At 42.7% G+C, this 20,930-nt stretch overlaps 1 protein-coding gene across 2 annotated transcripts in view; it reads right to left on the bottom strand.

Moving 5' to 3' along the window:
- DLC1 (DLC1 Rho GTPase activating protein) overlaps positions 1 to 20,930 on the bottom strand; it is a 670,870-nt gene that overhangs the window by 245,142 nt on the left and 404,798 nt on the right. The window contains exon 1 of one of the 2 annotated variants that reach the window (XM_069744430.1): positions 14,306 to 14,978. The exons of the other annotated variant lie outside the window; for it this stretch is intronic. Coding sequence (XP_069600531.1) covers positions 14,306 to 14,447 — 142 coding nt within the window. The 5' untranslated portion in view covers positions 14,448 to 14,978. Of the gene's footprint in view, positions 1 to 14,305; positions 14,979 to 20,930 lie in introns of those variants that run through there. 2 annotated transcript variants of the gene reach the window in all.

The following is a 20,930-nucleotide window of genomic DNA, read 5'->3' as shown; positions in this document are numbered from 1 at the left end:
CCCTTTATAAATTTGGTTTGATGTCTAATTACAGAGGAAGTAAAGTTTTATCATATACACAAATGAGGTGTGCAGTGGTCAGCTCCGATCATGTCAAGTGTCCAGGCCCTCTCCTGTAAACCCTGCTCTGGGAATCTCCATTGTCTTGATTGTTGCAAGAAAGAGGGACATTGGGTAGTACTGGAGCCATCAACCATGACAAAGGGGCAGGTATAGGGCAGGGTTTACAGAAGAAAGCCTGGGCACTCTCCATGTTTAGGGCAGAGCATTGTGCACTTGAGATTGCTTTCTATGTACTTAGACCTCATTTCACATCCATAAAGGAACGGGTGTTATACCCCTACCCAATGAGAAAGGCACTAACGGACTCGGTTGATATGATAACACTGATTCCTAAAGCTTCTTCAGGACATTCTTAGACTCACTCCAAATAAAGGAAGATCACATTGTTTTGTCGGGAGAGAAATGAAATTGGCGCTTATCTTCTTTTCACGGCCTTATTTATACTTTTGTGTACTCACATAGACCCAGCTCTACTCTTTATAAATCATACAAGGAACAGAGCGTTCATTTTTTACGAAGGCTAAAATAACTTTCTGTCTCAAAAGTTAAATTTTCCTTTCACAGAAAGTGAATATTTATCATCCAGATAGTGATAAGGCAACTGGAGCCAAAGGCAACATCTGACAAGATGGACAATGTATCTCTGGGGTGGATACGAGCAACACTGCCAAGAAACCTTAACTCGGATCTTAATTGAAGAAGACTGCTATTGATTATTTTCATTCAGGATTTATAATACAATAAAGCAGATATCTTTGAGCCTATAACTCAAGATTGATAAGGACCTAGAGTAAGTAAAAGGTGGAGGAGTTCCCTATGGCAACAATTAAGTTTTCTCTTCAAAATGACAAGTTGCTATGGGCAACTGATTCACTTTCCCTAGTTTTAGTTTCTATAAAGCCAATAATTGAGTTTGCTTGGCTGCTAGGCAACCCGAAAACCCGCTGTCAAAACTATGTTCCCCCCATTAAATTGAAACTTCTAAGGTGATGCATGTATCTCACCATCATTGGAGATATTATTTCCAGATAGCCCTTTTAAAGACCAACTTCAAATATTCTGTAACCCCCTCTCATCTTTTTAGTCCTCCGGCATCTCCAAAAATACAGCGGAAAGATGCAGTCCCTATAAGCACATGATCACCGCAGCCAATCAGTGGTCTGATTGGTCATGTGCCACACTACTTGTATCATTACTTGAAGCCAGAACACATGAGCTGTGCGCACAGTGAACAAGCCCGTAGAGACATGTTCACACCACCAAGAGACTTGAAAACACAAAAAAGCACAAGCACAGTAAAACCAAAAAACACTCTGTTGCAAAAAAATCACAGTGGACAGCAAGTGCTAGTATAAAGATGGAAAAAACAGGGTATTTGGTTGATACGTTTTTTGCAAAAAATGTATATTAAGCCGCTCTACCAAATGTCAAGGTATACCCATATCAGAGCAGTCCTAACTGATGTATGTAATCCCTATCTGATGTATTTAAAACCTGGTCATATGTACAATACCTGTATGAGCAGGATTCAGAAAAGGAATGTCCATGTGGACACGCTGTTTTTTTTGCAAAAAACGTATCAACCAAATACCCTGTTTTTTCCATCTTTTTACTAGCACTTGCTGTCCACTGTGATTTTTTTTGCAACAGAGTGTTTTTGGTTTTACTGTGCTTTTTTGTGTTTTTGTATCATTACTTAGAGAGTAACTGTCATTTTAATTTTATAAATAAATACTATACAGGAAAATGAGAAACTTTTTAAATATATCTTATCAAAGAAATCTGCTTCTTCTCCTCCAGGATGAATCTTTTGTTTCTAAAATTCTCAATTCGCTGGTAAAATATGTATTCAGTGAAAACAGACTTTTTACATTACTGAGTTAGGAGATGGCTATTGGTGCTGATAAGATTCTATGTAAATGGGAGGAAGCCGGGAGGAGGGCGGAGCTCTGCTTCTAACTCCTCCCTCTTCTTCCTCTGCCCTTCCACATAAAGTCTTATCAGCACCAACTGTCATCTCCTTTCTCAGTAATGTAAACATCTGTCTTCCCTGAATATAGATTTCACCCGGGAATTGAGAATTTTGAAAAAGGATGATAAGTCCAGGAGGAAAAGAAGCAGATTTCTCTGATGAGAAATATGACAAAGTTTCTTATTTTCATATATACAATTCAGTTATGAAATAAAAATTAAAATGACGGTTACATTTTAAGGAACTAGACAACCACTTCAGCTCCAACTCTCATTTCTGTTAGTTTCGAGACTAAATGATGGTTTGATACCCAATCATTGTGTGCCATGCAACCACATACCAATACATGGCTGTATTTATTTTTAATTCCTTTGTTTTCTAAAAAAAAAAATCCTCAAAGGGAATTACAAGAAATAATTGCATTAGGAGTTTATATCGTTACTGAGTACCTTTGAATTGAAAGGGTTCTCCAGGCTTGGTACAAAAGTCTGCAGTCACTCTTTGTGACTTGATAAAGGTCATTGTACCGAAACGTCGCCGCAGATGGCAGATTAAATCTGTAAGTTATTTTTCACTGACCATTGTGGCGCTGTCTTCTTTTTTGATATGGATTGATCTTTGTGACTTCAGACTGCCGAATCGTCAAAGTGCGCAGTTTGCAAGCTGTCACGATTCCCTGGTTCCCGATGTGAGCAGCAGTCCTGTGACCGCATGTATGAGATTTGCATTTTTACATCATGTGTCCCAACCAGACTCATTTGAGTTCTTCCAATAGAAGTAAATTAAGAAAAGCCAGATGAGACGCACAGCACAATGTCATGATTTAGCGGTCTGCTCTCACATAGAGTAGATGTAGACTTTTGTCCAAAGCCCGGACAACACCTTTAAATGCAACATTGCAAGCGAGAAAGCCCACTCACTAATCCCCTTAGATAATATAACAATACAAAATGTTTCAACGTAAGTGAATATATCATAGCAGCATTTCATACGAGCTGGGAATGACAAGTAACCTTAACAGTAAACAGTGATTGCTGTGTTCCAGAAATGAACCATTGTGTCCTCTGGGTTCCAGAATCTGTAGACATGGAGCGCTATAATAAAATATGTTTAATATGCAGGACATGTGCTACATGTAAAGAACAAATGAGCTTTGCATCAGAAACAGATCGGCCATTGTAGTGTCAATGCCACATATAGTTCAGCTGCTCAAAATGACATAGTCCACATTGTAACGCATTAAACCACAATGGTGCCTCTGACACATTGCCTTGTACCATTCACCATGGTCTAGAATGTATAATTTACTATAAAATGTGTTTACTTGCACATATATTTATAGCCGAGTTACATGGTTGGGACTTAACATCTGCTTGTGAGCAGTGGTTAAAAGGTTCATAATATTCTTGATTCTTATGGGAACATATTTTACGCAGTTGGTGGTGGGCACCAGTGATGTTGCTAAGTCATAAGCTGTTATGTGCGAAATGTACTGCTTTTTCTTTGCCTTTTTTACCTGCAGATTACTTTTGATGGGTTATGATGATGTGTAGCAAAGCATCAAATTTTAAAATGCTGCACATGTATGATTCACGTATGACGGGTCAATGGACCAGAATCGTGTGGTACCGAGTGTAAAGTTTCAGACAACAAAAAGACCTTCAAGATTTTATAGGCCTCACATAAAGGCAAAAAAAGAATCTGGACTGGTATGTTTATAATCATTCCGTTATTTCATAAGTTGGGTCTACACATTGATCATTTTTTTTAAAGCTGTTGTTCACTACTCGGACAACTCTTTCTCAAGATTACTATGTTTCCCCCAAGTTATATTACAGCACCTATATTCACCATCGGTGCCGGTGACAATCCAGCAGTGTCGGCACTTGCTGTCCTGGGTCTCGTGTGACATTGTGGTGTCACGTGATCACTGTGACCAATCAGCAGTTGTTTCACTGTTCACTCCTTCTGATGAAACTGACATCTGTAGAAAGTCAGAACTGCGGCTGCTCGCTCATTTCTCCCAGATGTCTGATTTGTCAACAGAAGCGGAGAGTGAAGTTTCAAAGTAAGAAAGTGACAGCGCTCCATCCGGGTGTAGTCCAAATAAGCAAATTTATTCAAGCCATAAAACAGCAGACAGCAACGTTTCGACCCTGAGGGTCTTTATCAAGCATGCCCTGCAGTGCATAGGGCCGGCTATAAATAGCATATGTGCCACACAGGGCACCAATCACTAGTAAGCCGCCCACCACCACATAATTAACAATTTATAAAAGTTAAAACAAACATCAGACATATACCTATTAAAAATCTCCCAACACTAGTATTAAACATGTATACATAATGCAAATATTCCCCACTATTATATATAAATGCGACATAAATCGTAGAGACTCCAGCTGTCAAGATCCGGTGACGCGGTCATCATGGCTATATCCTCCAATCGTCTCGCCACCACATGGAGCTGTAAACACCACACTGCCAATCAATCCCAGGCTCTCATATGCGTCATGGAACATAACGACGCAATCAGAAGAATCCCTTGTCCGGAAGTATCTTCACAACCAATAGGAGGACCTGTAACAAAATCAGTGCATCCCTACATCATAGCTCAGATGCCTCTAGCCACCAACCACATCGATCGGGGAGCGCAGGCGCATCACCGCTCAGATCAGCCCCCCATCGGGAACCAATCAAGAGCAGAGAGCGTCACACGCCCACCTCCCGAAGAGTACGGGGCCGGGCAGAAGCGTTGCCAGGACAACCGCAACGCTAGCACCCTGTTACTTGTGCATCCAGCAACCGACTGAACCAGGCGATGCAGCGGCGAGGAGGCCCACACGGATCCCCGCCTAGATCAGAACCCCACATGAATCCAAGCGGGGAACCAATCAAAAGACGAGCCCGCGACGCACCCACCTCGCGCAACGCACAGGATAAAAAGCCGCGTTGCCAAGTCAACCGCAGCCTAGGCATTGTGCGTGCAGCGCCGGAATCCTCCAACCAGGTGATCCATGCAGAGGTATATGGAAATCTCGGCGACCTCTCCAAATATAAATCTATGGATTCACAGGGGGGCATAAACTGCAGGGGAGAGATACAACCAATACCTAGGTACCATCAGTTTCTCCCACCGTATCTCTCAACCCCACCACCATAATAGCTACCCCCTATTTTTACAGGAGACCCAAACTAGAGAAATCACAAAATCTAACAAAAAAGCTACTAATAGGATTAATACAAATACATAACAACAGTCGACTAGCATACTGTCACCAATGTGCAACAGTCGAGGGGCACAGGGAAGGGAACCCAATGTGGTCTCACATCACAGTACGCGAAATGTCACATCCTATTGACCGTCGACTGTAGCAAAATCTACCTAAACACAACAAAAAAATGAGAAAAACAAGGGAATGGAAAAAACAAAAGAAAAAAATTAGGGGATATAAAACACATAATACATAACATGATCAAACTAGGCGACAGGGACATTAAAAACAGATACCGACGATAATGAGCCCACAATCCTACCGAACACAGGCATGTAAATTAAAGTCAATATTGAGGCCCTTGGGTTGTAACGACCCCAAAGCATTTTGCTACAGTCGACGGTCAATAGGATGTGACATTTCGCGTACTGTGATGTGAGACCACATTGGGTTCCCTTCCCTGTGCCCCTCGACTGTTGCACATTGGTGACAGTATGCTAGTCGACTGTTGTTATGTATTTGTATTAATCCTATTAGTAGCTTTTTTGTTAGATTTTGTGATTTCTCTAGTTTGGGTCTCCTGTAAAAATAGGGGGTAGCTATTATGGTGGTGGGGTTGAGAGATACGGTGGGAGCAACTGATGGTACTTAGGTATTGGTTGTATCTCTCCCCTGCAGTTTATGCCCCCCTGTGAATCCATAGATTTATATTTGGAGAGGTCGCCAAGATTTCCATATACCTCTGCATGGATCACCTGGTTGGAGGATTCCGGCGCTGCACGCACAATGCCTAGGCTGCGGTTGACCTGGCAACGCGGCTGTTTATCCTGTGCGTTGCGCGAGGTGGGTGCTTTGCGGGCTTGTCTTTTGATTGGTTCCCCGCTTGGATTCATGTGGGGTTCTGATCTAGGCGGGGATCCGTGTGCGCCTCCTCGTCGCTGCATCGCCTGGTTCAGCCGGTTGCTGGACGCACAAGTAACAGGGTGCTAGCGTTGCGGTTGTCCTGGCAACGCTTCTGCCCGGCCCCGTACTCTTCGGGAGGTGGGCGTGTGACGCTCTCTGCTCTTGATTGGTTCCCGATGGGGGGCTGATCTGAGCGGTGATGCGCCTGCGCTCCCCGATCGTTGTGGTTGGTGGCTAGAGGCGTCTGAGCTATGATGTAGGGATGCACTGATTTTGTTACAGGTCCTCCTATTGGTTGTGAAGATACTTCCGGACAAGGGATTCTTCTGATTGCGTCGTTATGTTCCATGACGCATATGAGAGCCTGGGATTGATTGGCAGTGTGGTGTTTACAGCTCCATGTGGTGGCGAGACGATTGGAGGATATAGCCATGATGACCGCGTCACCGGATCTTGACAGCTGGAGTCTCTACGATTTATGTCGCATTTATATATAATAGTGGGGAATATTTGCATTATGTATACATGTTTAATACTAGTGTTGGGAGATTTTTAATAGGTATATGTCTGATGTTTGTTTTAACTTTTATAAATTGTTAATTATGTGGTGGTGGGCGGCTTACTAGTGATTGGTGCCCTGTGTGGCACATATGCTATTTATAGCCGGCCCTATGCACTGCAGGGCATGCTTGATAAAGACCCTCAGGGTCGAAACGTTGCTGTCTGCTGTTTTATGGCTTGAATAAATTTGCTTATTTGGATTACACCCGGATGGAGCGCTGTCACTTTCTTACTTTGAGCCTTTGATGGTCCTAGTGGGTTCCCTGGACCTGGACGGGCGCTCCGGCTTGTGAAGTGCGGTTAGCCATCTTGTTTGATGCGGAGAGTGAAGTTGTCACTGTTGCACGAGACCCGGGAGATCCATTGCCGATACCACTGGATTAGCGCTGTCATCGGAAAAGAGTGTTGTTATTTTACTTGGGAGAAACATAGTGATTGAGAAGGGTAGTCCAAGTAGTGGACAACCCTTTAAGTCAATAAAGACTTTCTAGGGCAGCAAACTTCTAGAATTTGCTTTCTGAAATTTTTTTTACCAAGTAATTGATTAGAGAGATGAATTTTATTGGCAATGTTGACGAGATTGGTGAACAGTCTAAAGGCCCCTTCACATTAAGCGATGTTGCAGCGATACCGACAACGATCCGGATCGCTGCAGCGTCGCTGTTTGGTCGCTGGAGAGCTGTCACACAGACAGCTCTCCAGCGACCAACGATCCCGAAGTCCCCGGGTAACCAGGGTAAACATCGGGTTACTAAGCGCAGGGCCGCGCTTAGTAACCCGATGTTTACCCTGGTTACCAGCGTAAAAGTAAAAAAAAACAAACACTACATACTTACCTACCGCTGTCTGTCCCCGGCGCTGTGCTCTGCACTCCTCCTGTACTGGCTGTGAGCACAGCGGCCGGAAAGCAGAGCGGTGACGTCACCGCTCTGCTTTCCGGCTGACCGACGCTCACAGCCAGTACAGGAGGAGTGCAGAGCACAGCGCCGGGGACAGACAGCGGTAGGTAAGTATGTAGTGTTTGGTTTTTTTTACTTTTACGCTGGTAACCAGGGTAAACATCGGGTTACTAAGCACGGCCCTGCGCTTAGTTACCCGATGTTTACCCTGGTTACCAGTGAAGACATCGCTGGATCGGTGTCACACACGCCGATCCAGCGATGTCCACGGGAGATCCAGCGACGAAATAAAGTTCTGGACTTTGTTCAGCGACCAACGATCTCCCAGCAGGGGCCTGATCGTTGGTCGCTGTCACACATAACAATTTCCTTAACGATATCGTTGCTACGTCACAAAAAGCAACGATATCGTTAACGATATCGTTGTGTGACGGTACCTTAATGTGTAAGGAGGCCTCCTGACTTTTCCCCAAATAATGATGTGGGACGAGATAAGGATCCAACATGTCAGATTTCTGACATTCAATCATTTCGATCTTCCAACTCACTAATTAGCAGAACAATAGGCACAGGCATGCAGAATGTTCAAATCAGCTGCCCTACAGCGACTTCATTATCCAAAAATTGTCATTTAGTGCTTGGCTATAGGTACACAGATAGTGTACATCAGTGTTTCCCAAATGCAAAAAGATCATGGTTTCAGCATTTCCTTAATTTTGCATCTTCGATTATTATTAAAATATCAGAAACTGTCACAGGTACTCTCACCTGTGAAATACTAAGAAAAATCCTGAAAACATGATCTGTTGGGGTTGTGAGGACAGGAGTCCAGAAACACTGATGTACATGTATATCTCCAAGGAACTCTATGCACAGCAAGTGATCACAGGAAGAAATAGGGTTGCTTTTCTGGACCTACCTTATACCTACATAGAGGTAGAGGTAAAGGCTCATAGAGGTAGACATAGAACGCTGTCTCCTTAAATTTTTCCACTGGTTTATTGAGGTACAGCATAAACCAGGACACATTTAGCAACATAAACATTGCCTTTCTGGCTCAATGGAAAAAAACAACAAAACAAAAACAAATGCCACAGTCCTTGTTGCTGTGGGGATCCACTGAGGAAATAAACAGAAAAAAGAGGGCTCAACTTTCTTTATTCTCAAACACAGCTCTGGAGCTCCCATCTCCAGGCACACGCAACACTGAATGAGCCAGAAGGCTGCGTATTTATAATCTGGACTCCACCCTGGTCGTGGAGATATGGCGAACAGCCTCCGACACACTCTTCAGATTTTTACAAAACCAAGCCCTGGCCGATTAACCCCTCTCAGTACTTAGTGTTCTAGATCATTTTTATAGGTTCATATCAATAACGCTAACAACCTTAGCGATACATATCTCCCCTCCAGTTCTTTGCCAGTGACTTTGCCACAATATTAACAGCAAAGTCTTCACTGAGGTGCCGCAACAAGTGAAAGACCTGAAAAAAATCCTTGCCTTCCATCTGCCATTTATAAATCGGTGTCTTGTCATATAGCAGAGGGGTCTTTGGATCCTGTCAGATAACCCTAAAATCCTTCATGTAAACACGCCCAAACAGTATTCAACAAGGTACAAGAATTTACTCAATCTTTTTGCTTTCAGCCCGTACAGAGAAAATTATCGAAGTCATCCACCCTACAGTTCTAGCCGCAATTAATTAAGTAAAGAAAGTATTCATTGGTAGACAGTAAGTCAAAGCAGCTGGAATTCATCACTACGGCCTGATGTCATGAAACATTCCAAATGTTGATAGCCATTATACAGCTATAATCACCTTTAAAAATAAAATTAAAGAAAAAAACATTCCTAATAATGTAACCCAAAAGCACGGGAGAGGAGAGACCACTTTCTAAGTGCATACCTTGGAGAAGAAATAAAAGCCTGTGGGAGATAAGCGCATGGCTTGTGTGCAGTGCAGAATATTCTTCATCCAGTCAAACATGAACAAGATGTTGTATCTGTTTATGCTAACACTCAGTGAGCCAAGAGACATAGTGCTGAAGGTGCAGTATATGGATATAATCACTCACATCTGCTGGAGCTTACATGGGAACTTCAAAACAATTTGCTTTCCGTAGATATATATTTACTGTATATGAGAAAGCAATACTGGAACTCAGGACAACATGCAGCTTTAAAAATAGATTTAATATTTATCTATTTCACAGCAAACCAGATGTTACTGATGAAAATTATATACTAGTGCAAGAGTAAATATCCATAGGAGTTTTTTTTACTTGTATTTTCTTGGCTTTGATAAGACCGGTTTCACGTGTCCATGAAACATGGACCGTGATCAGATTGCAATAACCCACAGATAGCTCAGGTCAGGAGAACTTGCGTTTGGGCTGGGCATTGACATCCGAGCACAGTTCGTTTCGCAGACTTAAAATTGGCCAAAGAATATCTTTTAGTCACAGCTATTTAAGAATTTGTTCACTTTGAAATTTTTTAGAAGTGTCCCCCAACAAGAGACTAACCACAGGGCTGACCCAATGTAATATATGGCTGAATCTAACAGTGCGTTGCGTCTTTGCTGTGCCACCACAGGTAAAGTTAAACATTACATGAAAACTGTTTTTAACCCCATTTTTAAAAACATCCTTTGACACAACTTTTCTTTCCAGCAAGTACACTGGGTACGGAAAGTATTCAGACCCCTATACATTTTTCACTCTTTGTTTCATTGCAGCCATTTGGTAAATTCAAAAAAGTTCACTTTTTTCGCCCGGGGCCCTCAAAGGCCTGGAGCTCGCCCTGGCTTCACTGATTGGTTGCGCCCGGCTGGCCGCAAAGAATCAGTGACAGACACAGTCTGGCCGTGAATTGAACCGTGGGATTTGAACCACGCTTCGCTAATTGGTCGCGCCCGGCCGGCCGAATCTTGTGTATTCATTGCATTATTCTGAAATCTTCATAAATAAACTACATATATATTCTAGAATACCCGATGCGTTAGAATTGGACCACCATCTAGTGAATGTATAAGTACCACCAATAAAGTGCCAGTGCAATCCCATGTTTTCCACTGGCTCATTGACTTGAATGGCTGACTGATATCCATTTTGTGCTGAAAATCGAATAATTTTTTCCCATTCCAAACCGGTATGAGAAAAAAAACGCAGATCAGCGCTGCCCCACAGAATAACATTGGTCCAAGTGCTATCCGATAACAGAGCATAGCACTCGTCCAATTTATATACACTTGTGTGAGTGAGCCCTAAATACTAGTATTTCAGTTTAGTATAAAAGAATGCATTAAGAAAACAAAGAGCATTCCTCTAATCCCTATTATGTGTATTGTAATGACGCAAAGTCCAATGTTATTAGCTCTTCCCTTTTATTAGTGGGACGCTGACAGCCAGGAATTCCACTGAGTGTAGGCAAACAGTGTTAGCACAATGGCATTGCCTGCTCGTTATCCCTATACTCCTACGCATATTTCCTAGTATACAGACAAATGAGCAAAGCAATCAATCCAAAGTAGTTTTACACACAGGTCAGGCTGTTTGATTGCTCATTGTAAATCTTGAAATTTTATTTTATATTAGTATTTTAAATTTTTGAACTATCACCCGTCAACATCAACACTCATAAAAGAAAATGATAACATTAATGCCAGTGATTTATGATACTTACATAACAAGTGCCCTCCAACAAAGCTGAACCTGGCAAAGGTTATCTTAATGAAACCAGTCTTAAAATTTGTAAATTACCTGGGAACAACTGACAGCATGTATATCATATAACATTGTAATACTATATTGAAATATATCACCAAAGTAAAATGCTAAAAGCTAGTTGACATGCTAAATTTGTAAAAACGTTTCCTTTTAGATACCTTGGACTAGAATCACGCACACAGTATTTGTTCAGGGTTTTTTTTAGCGAAAAAAAGAAATAGAATCCAAAAAGAAGGAAAAGTATAATTGAAATGCTGACACCTTACTTTTTTATCTATTTTTTGTTTGGCTAAAAAAATGCCACAAAAACTGCATGTGTGGTTCCAGACTTATGTTCATTCATTCTATGTAGTCAAGACCGATACGTTGGTCAAGCCCTACTTCAGGGCCTGAGAGGTGCTACAGGAAACAAGAATGCCGAAAACAGTTGGTAAGTAATGGGCTTCCTCTGTATAACACAAACCCCTGAAGAAGCTTGAGGAAGGAAAATCCTTGCCTCAGGCTTATTGGTTAGTGTGCCACAAAATAGGTTTTACTGCATTAACAAAATTTCAGCAAGTGGTGCACGTGGTTTGTAGACCCACTGTACCACGAGTCCGGCCTTACCTACCAGGGGCAAAGCTAAGTGCCTACCTGGTTTGCACTGGCATGCTTGATGGTGGGGTCAAACTTGAGCTGCAGATAACCACCAGGTACCACTCCTAGGCAGTTCTCGGTACTGTGGCTGCTGACCCCAGGGGTCAGGTTCGCTGACATGAATTTGGACTCAGTCACTGACAGGCAGGATGTGGACTGTGCAGACTACTCAGGTTTAGGAGCTCTGACAGAACGGATACTGACATGGAGTCACAAACAGGGCTGAATTTGGATACTAGAACAAGCTCTGACAGTATGGGCTCAGGAACACTAACCAGGACTGACACAGGTGAAAGTACTGATGGAATGATTACAGGATTCAGGTACCACCAGTGTGGCTTCTCAAGTTTCAGGTACCACCGGTGCGGCTTCTCAGAGTTCAGGTAACGTCGGTGCAACTTCAGGGTTCTGGTCTCACCAGGTACGACTACAGGTTCAAGGGGCCATCAGGTGCGGTTTCGGGATCAGGGACCACCAGATGCTAATTCAGGTACAGGCACTGGCCACATATGGACCAGGGGTTCAGGGTCACAAACTAATTTCAAAAGATACTATGACAATGGACCTGGACCATTACACACACTACATGAAGGAAATGGGAGGGTGCATTTATACCTAGAAGCCTTCCAGTTACTGGCAGGGGGCATTTACAATGTGTGTGCTGCCTTTTTAAGAGCAGGGGAGCATGCGTGTACTGGGCACATTGCCGGGAAGCTAGTACGGTGTGCACAGGCAGGAAGCAGGAGGCAGAGAACTCATCCGGCCGGGGAAGTATGTTGATGCTGCAAGAGGGGGGGGGGGAGTGGAACCAAGCAGGGGTGCCGGCATTAGTGTTACATTTTATTTGATATTTTTGAGTATCATGAATAATTATCCTGATTTCTTGGAGTCTAGTCATTTTTTTAGCAAGTGTTCAACTCCAAACCGGTACAGTGAAGATTAACTGTCTTATTGCTACAGATTGGATACCACAGAAGAGAAAACTAGACATGACACAGAGGAACATTTATGCAGATGTAAGAAGAGGGACCATGCCGCAGGTACCTTTCTTGTGCCGGTCCGTTCCAGCCTTGTCCGGCGGAAAGCTTAAGAGACCGGACCAATCATTGCAGGCGGAAATGGGTTTGGCTAAGGTCTCACAGACTCAGCATTTGCAGAATCAGGCAGACTTGGTGGGAAGAGACAGCGCGCAGCAGGGGGATGTGAGTGCTCTGGCCCTTGAGCATCGGTATAGCGCATACTCGCGCTCGAGCTTCCCCGCCACCACTGACAGAGACTGTGAGGATGAACATGCAGTATGTTCATCACCAGAGACTCAATGGTAGACCTAAAGAAGGTGAATAAAAAGCATCTTGACTTTTGTTTGACAGATGATGACAGGAGAGAAAAGGATTAGGTATGCTTTGTTAAATAAACCTGATTATTTTCTTTCTCTAAAATGAGTCCGGCAGTGGTTTCTCCACTGAAAACACATGCATGCTTGGCGGAACCGAGTGTGCATATGAATGTGTTATCGGCTGAGCAAGCATTTGGTCAACCTCTGTATGGCAGCTTTTGAGTACTACCACTGCAACAACTGTCCATTTCATGTATGTGGGTTGATATTATTATTATTACTATTCAGTAGTATAGCGCCATTTATTCCATGGCGCTTTACATGTGAGGTCAATTATGATCATCTGCAACTTTGCTAACCTATTGTACAATGGTTGTCGAAAATGAAATTTGATTTATATGATCAAAAAAATATAAATGTCAATATTGATAAAAGAAGCCTGAATAAAACTTTTAGAACTTTATATGGAAACATACGGTAACTTGGAAAGCCTTTAGGAAAAGCTACAACTAAGAAATTCATAAAGATTGTGCATCCAAAATTCATAAGAACCTTAAAGCGTAAAGAAGGCACATCACCATTTTTAATCAAGTCAATGTGCGATATTTCACTCCCCAGCCTGCGTATTCTTGGTCTGCAGATGTTGAGGTCATAGATTTAAATAAACTATTATAAGGCTGGCTCTGGCAAAAGTCAACACTACCCTGGAATTGAAAGCACAGTGTAGCTGCCAGAGGAAATGCCATCAATTTCTCACTACATAGCTCACATATGCCAACTGACACACTCCTCGGCAATAAAAAAGAACAGGTTTATTGAGAGCTGTAAATCACCGCAGTATTCTCCTTAACAGGGCACTTCTAAATATCACCAAGATAAGAGGATGTATAGAGTGACCCATTATTGTGCCACACAAACTGCATCTCTGCACTGGCTGCTGCATCTGCACCATACAGTCACATCACATTTCTGAGCTTTTAAGTCTCCTCACCTGCCAGACGCTTCTCTCTCGCATTTTTCCAGATGACATCCAATGCCTTAGCGGTAGAGTTTCTTATATGGTCACTCAATGATCTCCTCAGAGGATTTCTGAATGGTTTGTCCATTTTATCTAAACCACCGAAAATCTGCATCAGTCTCTGCCAAGGTGTTTGCAGAACAAGGTGTTAATATTCAGCTCCAGCAGTCTTCATAGACAGTGCAAGCCTTACCCTTCAGGAATCAGGCAATGCAGTCCTCTCTGCAGACACTGGATAGCTCATACTGCAGGCAAAATGTTGACGCGCTGCCAGCTTCGGCTCTAATGGTATAGCGGGAATATTGTAGTGAGAGCTGAGGGTGACTGGCATAAAATGCAAGCTTGCCTGTGATTACTTCGCATCTACGTGTACCATAGATGTATAATCTTTCTTAAAGCAATAAAACGTGAAGAAAATGACAATTACTGACTACAACTGAACATTCAGAATTCTTAGCAGATACTATTCTGTTATAACAGGACTGTCCTCGGTGACCCCTTTCATCCCCACGACTAATGTAAACCACCAAAAAAACAAACAAAACCCTTATGCTTTATGTTGTGATAGTTATAAAAAAACTCTAACATGAGCACTATTTGCCATCCCCAGGTCCATTGCTGAGTCCCCGCTGCTGCCCCGATCTCTGTTGTTTGTCTGCAGTACTGGTGACGTCACATAGTTTCATAATTTTTAAGGATGAAGGTAGACTTAAAGGGGTGTTCCCATCTCTAAGATGCCAATACGTAGTAGGTGTAATAATGATAATATTAGCAAATACCTCCAATTAGAAATGTAATATAATTTTTCTGATACGCCACGTCTCTTTCCTCATATTGAGGCATTGCAGGACCTTAGGTGTCCGTGGTTACGACCACTGATATAGTGACAGTTAGGTAGTTGCTAGTGGTTGTAACCATGGATGCCTAAGGTCCTGCAAGGCCTGCAAGGAAAGAGACATAGCGAATCAGAAAAACTATACTACATTTCTAATTGGAAATATTTGCAAATATTATTATTATTACACCTACTACGCATTGGGATAGGATCTTGGAGATGGGAATACCCCTTTAATACAATCGAGCTCAACCTATAGCCTAACATGTTGACCCAGAATAAGGTAAAAACCCCATGTGACAGATACTAATAGCTCCATATTAAGGGAAATATTCCTTCCTGACTTCACATACAGTACTGAGTTCAGTAGCTCACGTCGTCAACGTAAAGACTCAAAACTGTATAAGCATAGCAAAAAGAAGACAACCCCTTTAAAGTAGAAGAGAAAGGGCCCATTAGCAAAAATACCCCCAATCAGATCCCATTTAGTAGAATAGGAGGGCATAACTCTAGAGTAGACTACCCTTCGTTTTTAAAATATTGCCTGTGGAGGTGAAATAGTTCTTCTGAATCAACCCTGACCATGAAAAAGTGGCCTGATCTAACTAAAGTTGCATCTTCTGTCTTCATTTCATTTTGACCCATACGTATATAGGTCCATATCTATCACACGCACAGTTTAGGTAACCAAATAGCTTATAAATGTAATATAAATAATATTTAGGAACCCACAAAGTTATGACAAAACACTCTACATGATGTAGGGACAGTCCTGGAGATAAGTACATGTTTATCTGTGGAGGTAGGATTCATGTTTGAGTAAGAAGTAGGGCTTTATCCAATTTATGTATTGTGGTTTTGATTTCCTTTTCAGTGAGTGAAAATTTTCTATTAGATCTGCTCAACCATTAATAATTAATTTGTTTATTTCTGTTGCTTATTTATCGCCAACATATTGTGCAGCACTCTATAGACATTATGAACACTCAGTATCCCCGATGGGGATTATAATCTACATTCCCTTCCAAAGTATCTGTGTAATGTGGGAGCATATACACACTCCATGCAAGTGATATCCCTGGTCAGATTTGAATCCAGGACCCTAATGATGCAAAGCAACAGTGATAACCACTGAGCCACCATGTCACATTGCAGGGAAACTGAAGACATAACATCTGTAGAAAATTGTCTCTCGTGATGGATCTGTCATCATTAGAATCACGACTCTGTCCCAGGATCAGGTGCTCCTTCCCTGACCCTAACACTAGGGGCGCCCTAGCTTACCCTGTTCCAGGATTACTTCTGATGATGAAGATGCCGGTGCCAGGTACTTTGCCTTAGCTCCTGAATCCATCAGTCTGTACCATTCCCTACTGAGGGAAAATGGGAGCAGTAGTGTACCGTAATACATTAACCAGACTAACAAGGTTACACGAACAGGGATAAAGGAAAGTACCAGTCATTCAATTATACACACATAAATAACAGAGGTAAACAGCAGGGAGTGGAGGATGGGGTTAAACCAAAGTAGGAGAAGAAAGGGAATTATCACACACTCAAAACCGAGCAACAGTCACAGATAAATGCACCAAACGCCTTCTCCAATGATAACCACTAACAACCTCCAGCTATGCAGCATAAGCTTGCTCTGACAATGAGTGCTAGCCAGGGACTGGTTTATATAGGAGATGGGAGTGGCTAACATGCACAGCTGAGAGCCTTAATGCAGGAAAGCTTCCAGGAGCTCTCATCTGAGCAGATTAACTTCTGCACTGATTAACCCCTGCACTGCTAAAAGAAATTTACCCAGTTTAATATGAACGTGAAGTGCTTTTAATCGGTGCAGGAGTAAGAGAAATCAGATGCTGCAGTCTTCTGGCTTTCCTCTATCGTGGTAAAGCTATGACAACTAGAAAGGTTACAGCAGGGCAGTTGATATATAACAACACCTATGGGGCACCTTATTTCTCTATTTTTCATGCTTTTGTCCATGCGTGGCTGTAAAAGTTTGAGAGGGTATATATGTATACAAGCTCTGAGTGGTGGGGAGGGTGAGCGGGAATATCACGGTGGGCCTCTAAACCGAGGTGTAGCAATCACGGTCACAGATGGTAGGACCTTTACTAGCGCAGAGCTCTTGTTTCAGCTAAATGTGCACCCTCAGATGCACATGTTGAAAAGTATTGAAGAGCAGAGACCAATTCCTTCTTGCCCTGCATAAGAGGTGGATATAGGTGAATATAATTGTTTTTTTTAATTGACATGTAAAAAGTGGCATAGAGGAGGATATTATCATTATGCTGACAAGGACAAGGGGGTTGTTATACTATATGGTGGCCACAGAGGGGGATATTATGCTATATAAGAACTACAGAGCGGGACATTATACTGCATGGGGGCCACAATGGGGGACATTACACTGAATGAGGGCGGAAAAAGGGAGATGAGTGAGATGGAGGAAAGATTATGAGCTCAGTTGTTCTGTGGGCCCCTTGAGTCAATTATACCCATGGCTCCTAGGCACCCCAGTCAGTCCGACACTATATATATATATATATATATATATATATATATATATATATATATATAGTACAGACCAAAAGTTTGGAAACACCTTCTCATTTAAAGATATTTCTGTATTTTCATGACTATGAAAATTGTACATTCACACTGAAGGCATCAAAACTATGAATTAACACATGTGGAATTATATACTTAACAAAAAAGTGTGAAACAACTGAAATTATGTCTTATATTCTAGGTTCTTCAAAGTAGCCACCTTTTGCTTTGATGACTGCTTTGCACACTCTTGGCATTCTCTTGATAAGCTTCAAAAGGTAGTCATCTGGAATGGTTTTCACTTCACAGGAGTGCCCTGTCAGGTTTAATAAGTGGGATTTCTTGCCATATAAATGGGGTTGGGACCATCGGTTGTGTTGTTCAGAAGTCTGGTGGATACACAGCTGATAGTCCTACTGAACAGACTGTTAGAATTTGTATTATGGCAAGAAAAAAGCAGCTAAGTAAAGAAAAACGAGTGGCCATCATTACTTTAAGAAATGAAGGTCAGTCAGTCCAAAAAATTGGGAAAACTTTGAAAGTGTCCCCAAGTGCAGTGGCAAAAACCATCAAGCGCTACAAAGAAACTGGCTCACATGAGGACCGCCCCAGGAAAGGAAGATCAAGAGTCACCTCTGCTTCTGAGGATAAGTTTATCTGAGTCACCAGCCTCAGAAATCGCAGGTTAACAGCAGCTCAGATTAGAGACCAGGTCAATGCCACATAGAGTTCTAGCAGCAGACACATCTCTACAACAACTGTTAAGAGGAGACTTTGTGCAGCAGGCCTTCATGGTAAAATAGCTGCTAGGAAACCACTGCTAAGGACAGGCAACAAGCAGAAGAGACTTGTTTGGGCTAAAGAGCACAAGGAATAAACATTAGACCAGTGGAAATCTGTACTTTGGTCTGATGAGTCCAAATTTGAATTCTTTGGTTCCAACCACCGTGTCTTTGTGCGACGCAGAAAAGGTGAACGGATGGACTCTACATGCCTGGTTCCCACCGTGAAGCATGGAGGAGGTGTGATGGTGTGGGGGTGCTTCGCTGGTGACACTGTTGGGGATTTATTCAAAATTGAAGGCATAATGAACCAGCATGTCTACCACAGCATCTTGCAGCTGTGGTAGACATGTTATTCCACCCGGTTTGCGTTTAGTTGGACCATCATTTATTTTTCAACAGGACAATGACCCCAAACACACCTCCATGCTGTGTAAGGGCTATTTGACCAAGATGGAGAGTGATGGGGTCCACAGTCACCAGACTTGAACCCAATCGAGATGGTTTGGGGTGAGCTGGACCACAGAGTGAAGGTAAAAGGGCCAACAAGTGCTAAGCATCTCTGGGAACTCCTTCAAGATTGTTGGAAGACCATTTCCGGTGACTACCTCTTGAAGCTCATCAAGAGAATGCCAAGATTGTGCAAAGCAGTCATCAAAGCAGAAGGTGGCTACTTTGAAGAACCTAGAATATAAGACATAATTTCAGTTGTTTCACACTTTTTTGTTAAGTATATAATTCTACATGTGTTAATTCATAGTTTTGATGCCTCAGGTGTGAATGTACAATTTTCATAGTCATGAAAATACAGAAAAATCTTTAAATGAGAAGGCAGCTATTTTACCATGAAGGCCTGCTGCACAAAGTCTCCTCTTAACAGTTGTTGTAGAGATGTGTCTGCTGCTAGAACTCTGTGTGGCATTGACCTGGTGTCTAATCTGAGTTGCTGTTAACCTGCTATTTCTGAGGCTGGTTACTCGGATAAACTTATCCTCAGAAGCAGAGGTGACTCTTGGTTTTCCTTTCCTGGGGTGGTCCTCATGTGAGCCAGTTTCTTTTTAGCGCTTGATGGTTTTTGCCACTGCACTTGGGGACACTTTCAAAGTTTTCCCAATTTTTTTTACTGAATGACCTTCATTTCTTAAAGTAATGATGGACACTTATTTTTCTTGCCATAATACAAATTCTAACAGTCTATTCAGTAGGACTATCAGCTCTGTATCCAGGGCCGTATTTAGAGTTTCTGCTGCCCTAGGCACTTTTAGTGCTGCCTCCCCCTTTGGTGAGTATGACACTATCGGCAGTGACTTTGGCAAAAATCGCTGATGTGAAAGTCGCCTTTTGCAGCAGATCCGACAGTTTTTCCGCATCTGCCGCGTAATGGATCACTTAGGGCAACACTGCGTTCGGCCTCATTCATTCCCTATGGGACTTACAGACATGTGCGGCTCTTGCGGTTTTGCCGCCATCCGGCAAATGCGGTACTTGCAGCAATGAGAAAAAACACTACTAGCAGTGTTTTATGTATCATCGTAAGTGCAAAACCGCAATTGCCGCACATGTTCGCAAGTAGCCATCATTACCTGTCCCTGCACCTTGCTAGCTCATCCCTATCCAACCCTCCCTGACCTAAAACTACACTATAAAGCTTCAGAAAAGCAATTTATTAACTGCCATATTCCTATGATAATGAGGGCTCTAGGCTACGGCGTAGACTGGGACGGGCAGTGTCCGGGTCTCCATCCTCTCTGTGCACACCCTCAGTCCCTGCCTCACTGCCTGTGCACAGACCTCCCTCCACCGCACCCGGTAATCACCGCTCGCAGTAGCATACCAGCAGAGGTGTATCTAGGGTTTCTGGCACCCGGGGAAAGAATTCATTTTGGTGCCCCCCCTCCGCCAAGGACATATGTGATTTGCACACTCAGTCATGTGCCCACGAGCTCCTCTCCCTAATGCTCTCAATGTTCAGTGAAAAACTAAGAGAAGCAGAAGAGAAGCTCGATGTCACAGGACCATAAGAGTATGTGTCCACGTTCAGGATTGCATCAGGATTTGGTCAGGATTTTTCATCAGTATTTGTAGCCAAAACCAGGAGTGGAACAATTAGAGGAAAACTATAATAGAACCATATGCTCCACTTCTGTATTTATCACCCACTCCTGGTTTTGGCTACAAATACTGATGTAAAATACTGACCAAATCCTGATGCAATCCTGAACGTGGACACACACCCTAAGTCTGAAAAATCGCATATGAGTGACGTGTCCATGTGACGACTACTGGAACTTGCAGAGCTGAATCCTGACATCGCAGCTTCTGAATTCTCACAACGCATGCACTGCACTTTTAGGATTCTCCCTTGCCGGTGGACGGTCATGTCAGCACAAGTATGTGATTTGTAGACTTCTGACCACATTCT

This window comes from Ranitomeya imitator, chromosome 1 (assembly GCF_032444005.1).
Source record: "Ranitomeya imitator isolate aRanImi1 chromosome 1, aRanImi1.pri, whole genome shotgun sequence".
Taxonomy (NCBI): Eukaryota; Metazoa; Chordata; class Amphibia; order Anura; family Dendrobatidae; genus Ranitomeya; species Ranitomeya imitator.
The sequence above is the reverse complement of the archived record's forward strand: the minus strand, read 5'-3'. Positions and strand labels throughout refer to the sequence as shown.